This window comes from Leptosomus discolor, chromosome 11 (assembly GCF_034619465.1).
Source record: "Leptosomus discolor isolate bLepDis1 chromosome 11, bLepDis1.hap2, whole genome shotgun sequence".
Lineage (NCBI taxonomy): Eukaryota > Metazoa > Chordata > Aves > Leptosomiformes > Leptosomidae > Leptosomus > Leptosomus discolor.
In genome coordinates, this window is record NC_141401.1 from 7,898,051 (window position 1) to 7,911,100 (window position 13,050).

Genomic DNA, 13,050 nt, shown 5'->3' on the forward strand with positions numbered 1-13,050 from the left:
CTCCCTCCACTCTTCTCCTTCCTGTCACTGCAGTTTTAGCATTTGGGATTGTCACTATAACATGGCAATGGTCAGGAATAGAGGCATCTTTTAAGGCGCACTATCTGGTGTAAATGTTGCATCATTTTTTTTAACGAGGAAAATCCTCTCTCCTTCGATTGAAAAGTGACCACACGAGAATTACTGACTTTTGCAAACAAGTCGATGTAAGCATAGCTCCAAGGGTCCACCAAGCCCAGTAGTCTTGGGGCCACAGGCAGATGGTTGGGGGAAGCAAGGAGAGGGGAAGCATGTATGGTGCCTTCCTTGGGATACTTTCTCAGCCTCCATCTAGTTTCCACTAGGCAGGATTTACTGACCCACTGGGAGGCTGAACCCGGACAGATGTATGATGGAGATGGGTTTACTGTGGCCAGGACTTGGTTCTTTTATGATCTCAAGCAAGTATGTAGTCCCCCCATCCATCACTAATAACTTACATCTGCCACCACGGTTTATTTGGATGATGATGATGAAGTACTCGGAAACACTGGCGTGTTATGGGAAGGTATGTCTTCATGAAGAATGCTTATGATGCTGTCCTGAGGGCTACTGGTGAAGCCCACCTGGAGCTTTACTCCACCGTTGAATACCAACCGCCAAACCCTTCCTGAATGTTCCCAGTGTTGCACTGCGTGTGGAAACTGACTTGGCACCAGATGATGCGGTCCGTGGCTTTAAACTTTCCTCTGTGCCCTCTGAGGCTTCTGGCACTCACAAATCCTGGCCCAGGGATGCTTAGACTTGTTCTGCCCTTGTCGTAGGCTCCTGGCATGGAGCAGAGCGTGCTCTGGCCATGTCCTTTCCTTGCATGGACTGCAGGCCAGGGGCTGGGAGCAAGACTTGTGCAGCGCTGCTCTGGCAGATCTGTGCTGATGCAAAATTCCCTTCAGACAACGTATGTTTCCTGGACAGTGTTTCCAGGATTTAGGGATCCTTTATATGTTGTAGCTGACAAGAAGATTGATTTCTGTGTCTGTGAAACCTGCTGACAGAGGAAAAAAAAAATAACAAAAGCAGTATTTAAAATAACAACCAAAATACTTGCATTCTGTATTTGCATTTCTTAGGTCTTTCATGATGCAACTCGGGACTCTTTCAGGGTATGGGAGCTGAAAGGTTTTCTAGTCAAAGTACTATTGGAAGGATTCTTGATTTAATCCCAAGTTAATAGTAAGACAGGCCTGGGGTTTTTTTCTTCCAGCCTCTTTCAACTGTTTGCTGTGCAGCATTTAAGAATGTAACTCTCTCCTTGTTTTTCCCAGTCGTAGCCTGAGGTTATTAATACTTGTATGCAGGGGACTTAAACGATTAAATATGTGTAAAGGATTCGGTTTTGATTTGGGGATGAGAGGTACCAGAAAAACACTAATCATTACTAACACAACAGCTCTGTGTGATTACTTATGCAAAATTGGCTTTGTTGTGTTTCAGCCTTGTTTTCCCCAAAAACTTCTCTCCTCACAAGGAGCAGTTTCTGCAGTACATTGCATACTCACCAATGGGATTGGTTTGGGGGAAGCATGGGCTGTCCTGCTACCCATTCGGTGGTAACCTCAGTCACTTGGAGCACTCTGGTGTGTTCTGGCAGCCAGAAATACATAGTGGCTACTGCATTATTTCTGAGTTTGTTGGGTTTTGGGGTTTTTTTAAAGATATGCAAGAGTGAGAGTCTTTTAACATTCCCCTGTTCCGTAACAATACAATAATCACAGCCCTTTTCCTTTCTTTGCCTCTTTTGATGTTCCTAGTTTGAGCTGGTGTCCCTCTGGCGTACAGTTCATTGCCATGGGTCCTGACTTTACTTGTAGAAGGTATGGTATAAATAAATGTGCAGCAGCAGCAGCAGAGCACTGCGAACGCCCTGTCATCAGCTTTTCGTGCATCACCTTTTCCGCTGCTGCTCTGGCTGAAGTGTGCACGTGTGTGTTTGCTTCGTCTGCTTTTGCAGCAATTAGTCTTGGGAATGGGTCTTCTGAAGTGGGGTGCAGGTGAAGGTGGTGGCTGCTTTTCATTGCCTCGAGCATTAAAGAAGCTGCACTGTTGGTTTGAGCTGCTCTATTCCATGGTGATTTTAAAAGCATGGTTTTTTCCACAGCAATGATGGTAACAATAATTGTGACAGCCAAAGAATCAAAACGAGTTAATGTGATTCAGCGCTACTTTGTTCTGGATGGATCTCATAAAGGCTTTAAGTTCATACAGACTTGCTCTTTGGAAATTGAAAGATCTAGTTTTTTCTTCAAAGAGACTAATCGTGTAAAACTTTCTGTGAGAAACCAATCTAATAGCCACAGATGAAAATTCCCCAGGGACTTACATCTTCTGTAGAAAGTCCCAGAGTTGAGATCGATGCTTGCAGGTCAGAGCTTTATCTGATGTTGCCTGGAAGCCAGTCTCCCAGATTATATAGCTTTATAGCTTTCCTCTGGCAGTTGTGGTTGGTTGTGGGTAGAACTATTAAACTCTTTTTCTGAAGACTAGATGTTGAGAAAGAAGTTAATCTGTCCTTCCTGTTACAGATTTAATTATGTTTGGTCTATATACCCCAACCGACAAATTACAGATGGGTATCACCCACTGGTAACTATTTTATGGGCTAATATTTGTACGTTTGAGCTGTTTGTGTCACAGCAAACTACTTGATTTTTTTTTTTTCTTCTGTACTATGCAACATCATTGTTACCACCTTGGCAAGGAAGAAAAAGGCTATTCTTCTGCCCTGAATAATCGGTAGAAATGGGACTGATTTCTCTCTGCAGGTGTTTTAGAATAAGCTTTATAATGCCTGCTATTGGTGTACATTGTTGAGTCAAAATCTTCCTAAAGCAGATTAAATTGTAAACGCCTCAATCAGACTTTTGTCATTAATTACCATGAAAAAAAATCTTTTTAAATGTAGTAAATCTTCTTATTCAAGGATTATTGTAATTTTTGCTTTGGAGATGCATATTTATCAGCCACTTAATGCTTCTGAAGGAATGCAGAATGTTAATCGCTGCTGTGCAAGTCTACCTGAATGTAAAGCTCCCCTCGTTGTTTAAATAATCTGTACAGTCTGTAATGTGCTTTGCCTTTCATTTGTTTATATGTCAGCTTGGTGGCCACTCAGATGTCATGATTAGCCTCAGGTTGGGGTATATATCCAGGGTAAGCCTTGCTTCAAACTAGCAGGACTTCATGATCATCAAATCAAACGTTAGCCACGGAGTTGTGCTAGTGTACCAGGAGGTGAATCTGTAAAGCTTGCCCATTAACCCAAACTGGCATTGCAGTGGGTTTGTCGGTGTTTGGGCACAAGGAGCAGGAGGGTCAGAAGCAGCATATTAGGGCCAAGATATATCAGATGGAAATAGTCATATGTGAAAGAGGAGGTGAGAAGAGTGTGTATTAGCATCTTTCTGTAGAGGTCACTTGTCTGTACAAAGGTTGGCCAAACCTTTTATTACTACCAATTCTGCAAGCAAAAGTTTGGTATTTTAATTAGCTTTGAGTGATGTCTGGCTTTGTTCGACAAAGCAACTGATAAAATAGGATTGATTGGCTGATGGAGACAATATTTATTGAATTGGGAAAAAAAAAAAAAGGAACAGAAAGAAAAGGAAAAAAAGAAACCAGCTTTGGCAGAAAGGAGGACATTGTCAGTGCCGAAGCTTTGTGCAGTGGCAAGTGCAGAAGAGATTCGGAGGATGTGTCTGCAGAGATGAACATCACAGGCCAGCCCAGAGCGGATTTTGTGGCTGCTGGGAGGGGTGTTGGTCCAAGACAGGCAGCAGCGTGCTATACAAGGTAGTTTAATTTGGGTGGCTTTATTCCAAGGGAGAGCCTAATAAAAAAATAGCTAAGAGAATATGTGGAAATACCAAAACCTTTAGAAGAGATATTTCTAGATTTTCCTGTGCACCACTCAAGAAGAAGGATGACGGAGGGGCGGGGCGGGGGGGGTGACACCAACACAAAAAAAACCCACCCCCCAAAAAAACCGAGCAACAACAAAAAAAGACCAATCAAACCAACAAAAACGGTAGGAAAGGCTATTGACCAGGAGTTTGAACAGTCATTCAGGCGACTACTGTGTATCATTAGAGGCACAAAGATGCTGCTATTTGTTCTGAAGAAAATAGAAACCCCTCCACTGCACTTGGTCACTGAGAAGTAACAGGCTGAGGAATAACACTGGCATTTCCCTGCACAGTTTAGTTAGTGACTGCCTTGTGTTTTACACTGAAGGTGCTATGTGCTGAAAGATATTGTTCCCTAAGTTTGTCAGCATCTAACCTCCATGATTTCTCTTCAGTTACAGCCTAGAAGGCCTTGCTGGAGACACTGGTGAGAACAAGAAGCCGTCTACAAACCTGGAGGCTTCTTCTCTGAGCTCCAAAGACCTCAGGCGGAGTCCGCTTGCCAGCAATCAGTGCGGGTCCCTGGTCTTGCTCACTGAAGAACTTGAGCAAGGAGAAATCAGAGACTACGATCACCAGGTAAAGCTGTCCAGCTATTGTTAGATGTCTAGAAAATGCTACATCAATGTTTTGGATGTTATTTCCCAAGTGATAGTCTCATTGTGAAGCTTCCAGCCTATGTATGTAATACTATTAAAATCTTTAACATGGAGGAATTTTCGCTGTGTTAAATTTGCTGCTTGGTTCTTTGGGGCAACATCATTGATGGGCAAAGTCTTAGGGTGAGAACAAGAAACTTGCTGGGTTTCTTCCACTGGTTGCATGAGTAATCATGGAAAAGTTACTGACCTGTAGCATGGATATAGTGACACTATCAATCACAGGTGTTGTGAGGCTTCCACAATTAATACTTACGCTGCCCTTTGCAGTCCTGAAAAACACACATGTACCAAGTAGTAATTTATCTGCTAAAGTTTTCAGGTTTATTTTCATATCGTAGGAGGAAAATAAAAATTTTTTTTTTTCTTTCATAGGCAGAACCAGAATCAAAAGGCCCATTATTATAAGGAGCAGTTAAGCAAAATATTAGTTGCATATTAAGACAATTTAGAGTAATCTCTGTGGAGCAGAAGTCTGTGATAGCTATCAAGAACAGATGGGCCACAATATTATGAGAGTCTCTCCTCATTTTTATTAAAGAAGCAATTACACTCTTAAATATTATAATATCCCCAATTTTTGAGTTTGAAGTTTCAGCCATAGTATTTTCTAGGTTCCTGCCAGCATCATTAGCCAGCCAGTCTGTTTACCTCGTAGTCACTGCTATACATCAAGGCAGTAAACGGGTCTTACGAGATCCGGCCTGTAGAGCTATTATGTCAAGACACTCATGTCTTCTCTTGCTTTGAGTAATGGCATTTTTGGGGAATGCAGTGTTAAAACATCAGATCTTTTGCCATGTTGAACCACAGTCTAGTTATGCTGAGGAGTTGGAATCACAGCAGTAATTTCAGTGGCCGTCAGACAGTTAACAGTATCCGTCTTGTAATGTCTTGCAAGAAAAATCAAGCAGCCAGGGTCTCTCTGTTGCATAATTAGTTGTATTACACTTAAAAGACGAAACAAAATGTTGCAATTCACCTGTGTGACACTGATTACATTTTCATGGTCCTTGCATTTCTCACCTGTTTCCTTATACTGCCACTGTTGACATTTTCCGCTGTTTGAAAGTGAGAATTTCAGTAAATGTTGACACTGAACTGTGATCTGAAGTTAGGATGGTGCTGTTCTTGACATATTTTCTCAGTGTGGTTATTTTCTGTTTGGCAGATGCATCAAACATCGCAGCCGCAAGGATTTAGTTTCTGTTCTTCCGCTGTTTCATCTCCACTGACCAAATCCATGTCCCTGATGTCAATTAGTAAACCAGTGCTGGACAGTGAGTAATGCAATTTTTCCTTATCCATTCTGTCGTCTGTATTATTAAGTATATCTTGCTACCTTCCCAAGGCAGAATTTGCTAGTACCTGCTCTTGCTTTCCTATATTATGTGAAATATAAGTGTCACTGCTGCGTAGAATTGTGGGTGGAAAAGCAGAACTTGTTCAGTTTAGATCCATGTTTTGTTCTTCCCAGCATATCTCTGGTATTTCCAGTTCTGTTTGGTTTCTTTTGTTTGGTTCTCTCTTTTTAAATTAGACTACTGGTATGAAAAGTGTAATTTATTTTTAAAAAAAGTTTGAATTTTGCGTCTTTTCAGAATTTCTTCCTTTGTCAGGTGAATTCCACTTGAGATCGTATTTTCCTACTTCTAGATTATTATGTTTTTAAGTTGATATGAAAACTTTAGAATCCATGTCTTGATCTCCTTGGGGGAGTTTGTTGCTATTTATTTTGAGTTAAATGTTTTGGGGCAGCTGGGTGTAATTTATTGAATCTCATTCCTGAAGAAAATAATAAAATATGATTAGGTGAAATTTTTCAGTTTAGCTTAATTGAAACGATAACAAGCACTTAATTTTGCAACTTCACTGAATTGATTCTTTCAGCTGAAGAAGTCATTCAGAAGGCTGCAGCTGGATGTGCTTAGGAAGGGCCATGTTAAACATGTTTTCATTTTGTTAATTGCCAGCCAGAAACCATATTGACATTTTAGATCATGTCAATCAGTAATGGTCTCTGATCTTTTCCTCTTTATTAACATGCTTCTTCCTTGCAAAGATGAGCAAGGGAAAGGTGCTTTTAAGAAAGGCATTTTATTCTTTTAGGAGGCTTGCTGGAGGAAACTCACAGTAATTCTGCTTTGTAGGAGACGTTTTTAATTTCTTCACTGTCGTTCTTCCATGATTATTAAGCATGTGGCATAACGGATGTGTCCCCCATCAACGGTAACCAAAACACAGGCAGATCTGTCCCATGAAAGGCCAGCTCCTGCTCTGTGCAATGGCACACCCTCTTTCCTCCTTGGGATGTAGGTCGGCGGTTTTGGGTTTTTTTTTGGGGATTTTTGAAGAAACCAATTTATTGACATTGCATCCAGTTGCTAACCAAACACCATAAATAACTCAGCTAGCTCCCAAAAAACGTGCTGTTGGTGACTGAGAGAGCCTGGCTGGCCGGGGCTTGTCTCCCTCTCCCTTGAGACTTTCCTTCAGGCCCATGGTGTGGGGGGTTATGACAGCGGAGAGTTTGTGCCTCCGTCTTGGAATTGGGTAACTTGCCGCCTTTCTGCTCTTCTCTGTCTTAGGACCCACGTTAAAAATGCCACTGAGGCCTCACCTGGTGTAGACAGGTTTGATTATCTCATATTCTTCTAGAGTTGGCCTAGCCATGATGGTCTCATTGAGAGAGGAGGAAAAGAGATGTAGTAAGCGTTCCAGAGAGGCTGTGTAAGAAGTAGCAGGGTTAGTCTTCTGCTTTGAGGCAGGTGTCTGTGAGGTTTGGACACTGGAGTTAAAAACTACTGACGCTTCTGTGAGCTTTATTTTCTCAGTAGTTAGTTTGTGACACCTCAGAAGGGCCCCATTTTTACAGGAAGGTGGTTTCGGAAAACTGATGCATTTGAGGCGGTTGATGCATCCAAAAGGGTTACTCACTTTGAAGATTTAGGTCACAGATTCTCTTTCCAACTCTGACACTGTTACTGAAGTTTCCAAAGTCAGAAATCATTTTATTCTTCCTCAGACACTTTGAAAGAGGAATAATGTTACTTGAGTTATGACCATAAGTACATGCAAAGCAGCTTAGTGCCTTTTGCAAGAAGGTCTCAGTGTATAAACTCCCTTGTATCACCTAGGCTTGACATTCATATTATTGCAGCAGAATACTTCAGAATTATGTTAAGAATAAATCCTTGGTTTCATGAAGGTGAATTACAGAAAACTGTAATTTGTCATTCCATTTGCGTAATTTTGGTGTTGGTGTTTAAAAAAACCCCAATTTCTCTGTGTCTGAATGGGAAGAAATCAACATGTTCTGCACAAAAGCTTCAAAAACTAAGTTCAAATGGATAAACATATGGAGGGCTTTCTCTTATATTTCCTGTTTGTTGTCATACATGCTGAGGCAGGAGCAATTTCCAAGGCTGAGTTTCTAGCCCGCACTCCATCTGATGCCTCAGATGTTCCAAGAGCTGCTGTGGCCATTCACAACTGTTAATCCTTCAGCATTTTATAGAGGGAGGTCACAAGAGCTGTTGGCTGGAGTGCTCGGAAGACTGCTTTCAGCTTTGGAATAGCAAATTTCCAGTGTGGAGCATTGTTATAAAGCCAGGAACTGCTATAAATAAAAGCGCTGAAATGTAAGTTGAATTGAACTGTGCTGGAGGAGGTGGTTCTATTTACAGTAAAGTATTATTGTTCATCTTGACTTTTACTCTAAATAGACAGTAGACTACAGCAGAAAGAAGTCAGTGTTGCCTAGTCATGTTCTTCAGGTCTGGAACACTAGAACAACTCCTTTGAAAGGCAGTCTAAACAAAACTAATACACGAATCTTGCTAAGAATTCTTCAATTTAAATGCCTTTCATTAGGTCCCTCTAGGGTTGTTCTGCTTATGTTGGAAAAGCATGCACATAATTTTAGTCAAATCGCCTCTAGGCTATTGGCATTTATGACTAATGGCTGAAGGAAAATTTCAGGGGAGTTTGCTTTGCATTGCTTGCGTTGGATCTTCCTCGGGTAGTATTTTTATATTCTGAATTCAGTTTTGGGGTATGATACCAACAATACAAAAAGTTCTCTTTGTACATGGCAGAAAGGACATGTTTTATTCAAAGAGAGTAATAATTGCTACTTCTTTCTCTTGGAAGTTTATCACTGATAAAGTCTTTAGCATCTTTTCCCTGTTGTGCAAGTGGATTGATTTATCCGTGCCATGGAATGACTTAAAAGTCTGAATATATGCACCGAAGATGTTTAATGTAATGTAGGACTCTTAGGTCAAACCTGTCCCAGGGGCAGAGTTGCCCCAGCCCTGTCCCAGTTATCTTTCCCAAGGATGCACTGGTGCACCGTGTGAGCGGCTGGTATCCAGCAACCTGACGTTGATCAGGTCACAGCTCAGAGGTTTCCACCTGTGCTCGTAGGATGAGAAGGTTTGGGAAGTACAGCCCTTGGGCATCTCCGTAAGGGGCTGTGTAGCAATTTCAGTTACGAGTGGCTAGCTGGCTCCTACATCTCTTTTCAGAGAAGATTGTACTTGTAAAGAATTGTTGCAAAGCTGCTGCTGTGCAAGACCTGCTCTTAAAAATGAAATATGTGAGATTGATGTCGTGGACTGATTGCTGAGTTTGGCATTGTGTTTGGTAGCCATCTTCCAGACAAGGACACAAGAGGGTGCAGAGGGGCTTTTCTCATGTTTAGGCAGTTTCTTTAAAACGAGGACTGTGAGTTTTAGAAGAAGGCAGGAGAAGAGATGTTTTTTTCTGTTTGGTTTGGAAGAAAAGAAAGGAAATCTCTTTTTGAAGCTGGAAACTTTGAAGGGCATTAACGTTATCAAAACGTTTGGGTTTTTTTAGAGCTAGAAGTGGCAAGCACCTTTCCAGGTAGATAAAGTCAACACTTCAGATAGAGTATCCTTGCTAATATCCAGCAGCTTTGCTGTGTCATTTAACTGCAAAAAGCACCATTAAACAAATATCTTGAGCTGTTCTAGTTTGATGCCCTGGCAGTTACTTCAGTGAAGCAGATGCCTTTTGTCGAGAGATCCACTGTGTTATTGGTATTCTGTTTGGGAAAATAACTGTCCACATGTAAGTTTTCATTAACGGGTCCTATAAAAAGATAGCAGCAAAAATAAGGAAGGCCTTGAACCTCAAGTTACGCATGCAGTGAGACCTGCATCCTCTGGAATTTGCACATTCTCAATTCTTTGTCTCTTGCACCTTTTCTGAAGCCAGCTGCTTTGCAGACATTTCCTTTGCTTTGGTTTTAGTTTGCTTTGGCTCCTTTCCTCTCCTTTTTATTATTAAATGCATTTTCAAGCATGCTCTAATGTCTGCTATTAACCCACTTCTCAGCCCAGGGCCGGAGTCGACCATCGCGACGAATCTCCTTCTCCTTCAGCATCTCTCCACTCATTCCTAAGTCTAAAACTCTCTTTTCTATTGGCTCTTCTTCCAGTGATGAGGAGGAGGAGTTGGATAGTAAGTAATCATTTTCTGTGCATTGCAGCCATTATGGGTGGAAACAAAGGGAAATCTGGTTTTCTGCTTTAGACCTTGAAGTTTCACCTTGCAAACATTGAACTAACCTTTCCATTGCATGACCTTGGTCCTATATCTGAATGCTAACTAAGGGCAGAATAAAAGGACTATAATCCAAAGAGTCTTGTAAATCAGCACCATCACATCTCATCTGATTAGTCTTGGTCTGTATCCATGTGGCAAATATCATCATCTGCCACTCTGACCAGCAATATAGTCATTACCCTTTTATTAAAACCAAAATACTTGTCTTGAGATTGTTGCAGTGCGTGGAGTTAACAGAAGAGGTAGATCCTTGCCCTCTGTAGGTGAGAGTGAGTGCATTGCTTGGTGGAAGCAGGAGGAGAGAAGCCCTGATAATAAATTCTGAGAATCTTGGTTGCGACTTCACCGTTCCCCCACTCAGCAGAAAGTTGCAGCCAAACACCTTAAATTGTCAGGGTGTTCATATCTAGGTCCCGACATTATTATCAGAAAACTTTTGGTGGGAAACAGGTGAATGTTATATGGTAGGGTTTTGGGGTTTTTTCTCCCTCTTGCGAACTCCATTGATAAAAGAAACCCAACTAAGGCAGAAGATTGAATTAAAGTAATTTGGACTCCTCTTGGAGGCTTATCAAAGATAATTGAAAATGTTTCTAATTTCTTAAGCATGTTTTATTAGGTTTTTTTAAATTTATTATTACTGTTGAAATAAACTGGAACAAATAATTATCTACAGAGAAAATTCAGAGCAGCTGTATTAGTTGGTTCAAATCAAACGTTTGCAAGGAAATGAGCCCACATCCCTCATGACCATACTGGGATGGGGGAAATTGCTTCCTGAATTTAACAAATCTCTACACCATTGGTGTTACAGGTATCTAAATTCTCCTCCTTTTCATTCCATCTTCACAGTGGGTCTGTCCCTTCCTACAAGAAACTCCTGTGCTCTTTCCAGGTGTGGTACTACCCACTTCCATATTTAAGCTCCTTCCTCCTTCCCCTTTGCTCTGTCCTTCTCTTCCACTTTTAACAAAACTCACAGTTCATGGTCCCCACAAAGTGAACTGCAAACACGCAGCTGTGCGTGGATGTCACGCTCCCATGGTAAAAAATACTCTCAGCTAAACTTTTTGGTGGGTTTGATTTTTTGTTTGTTTATTTGTTGGCGGGTGTGTTATTTATTGATCTATCTATTTATTTATTTCTGTTTGTTTTAAGCTCCCAACCAGTTAAGTAACTCCTTACTTAGGTTAGGATATAGCAATTCTGTTAGCCAGAATTTATCTTCTCTCTCTCAACAGTGCTGCTGTTAATAGTGAGCATTTAAAATGTCAGATATTGTCTCAAACAAAAATGTTGCTTTCTTCACGTGTGTTTTATTCCCTCATATTTGAGGGGACTGTGGACTTTATGTAAAGGTTGGTTTAGCCACAGCTATTCATAAGACTGCTTTGGCAATGGGCATTTTTCATGTAGTAATCCTAGAGTAGTTTGGGGTTTTTTTCCACATCTTCAGGGTTCACCTCTCATAAGAGGATGGATCTGTTAGCATTGAGATCACTCTTGCATTTCAGTTACCACTCCTCGACCTCTCCATGCCTGTTTTTCTCTACAGTATGGAGAATTAATTGCAGTTTGTTTGATATCATGAGATATTGAAGACATGGATTTCAGGTGGCTGGACAAGCCAGTCTGTGCATTTTAGAAAATTTTTATGAAGCCTTTGGGTTTCTTGACCCTCGAAAGTTTAATTAGTGCCAGCATTAGGGAGTTGTGAGCTGGTTTCTTTTGTTTGCAACATCCCAATCCAGTCACTGCTTTCTGCATGATGGACCTTGATGAATTATTTCAAGTCTAGCTACCATAAGAAATAACTGTGGTGGGTGATGCTTAAGAGGTGTTCAGGTAAGTACACCAAAATTTGGCTGCTAGCCCATATTCATTGGACATAGATACCAGTGCTGGCCTTTGAACAAAACTAACTTTTGTTTTTTGTGGGTTGTGAAATCCATTTTAGTATTTCAGTTTTGAACTTGGTCATGATAGGAAACAGAAAAATTATGGAAATAAACCTTCCTTCCTGTCTTCTACCTCCAAAAAAAAAAAAAAACCTAACACCTTAAAATTGAGAAAATGTGTGCTTCTCTATGCGTATCTTCATGGGCTTTATAGCTTGCAGCAGAGTGTCGATCATATGATGTTATATTGTAACCTAAAATATGAAATCATAGACAGGTTTTCACCTTGATTGTTGTCCGGCTCCATTTTGCCTATCAGTGTCAAGAAACCCCATTCTTAAGATAAACCACTATTGCAGTACAAGATAAATAGTGGGTAATTGAAGTTCCCATGCAATGTATTTTCTCAAGGTGCTGAAGAGCAGTCACAAATACCAAATTATTACAGCTCTTGATTCAGCATTTGTTCATATTTCTTACCTTAACTGCAAAGAAACCAAAAGGTTTGTGAAATACTTAAGTCAAATTGATGAATCTATTAAAAAAAGGAAAGACTAAGGAGGCTTTGCCCATGTTAAAAGCAAACTAGAGCTGAAACATGAACCAGAGTCACTGGAGCGTTAACCAGGGATTTGGGAGTCTGTAAATTACTTGTGTGATCTTAGTAGGCGCTTAGGTAGTGGTTATTATCTAAACCCCCAGCACAGTCAGGAAACTGAGTAGTAGACTTCATTTGATATATGTTACAGTTTTGCTAACTTTGCTGTATTTGGGATAGATCATTAATGAGATTAAAGATTTTGCAAGGGAGATATTGAGAGATCTCCAAGCATGGATTAGGTAACGGGGTATGCTTGCATTTTTGTCTCTAAACATGAAGAAATGGTATTTCTGTCTCAGGCTGTGTTGGCGCTTGAATCAGCAGTTAGGAAAATGTGTGTTTTAGAATCATGAGGCATA

At 40.8% G+C, this 13,050-nt stretch overlaps 1 protein-coding gene across 1 annotated transcript in view; it reads left to right on the forward strand.

The window, feature by feature from the left end:
* Nucleotides 1–13,050, forward strand: part of AKAP13 (A-kinase anchoring protein 13) — a 215,651-nt gene that overhangs the window by 171,391 nt on the left and 31,210 nt on the right. Inside the window, exons 12-15 of the mRNA XM_086471785.1 lie at nt 1,791–1,853; nt 4,337–4,520; nt 5,772–5,880; nt 9,962–10,087. Coding sequence (XP_086327911.1) covers nt 1,791–1,853; nt 4,337–4,520; nt 5,772–5,880; nt 9,962–10,087 — 482 coding nt within the window. The remainder of the gene's footprint in view (nt 1–1,790; nt 1,854–4,336; nt 4,521–5,771; nt 5,881–9,961; nt 10,088–13,050) is intronic.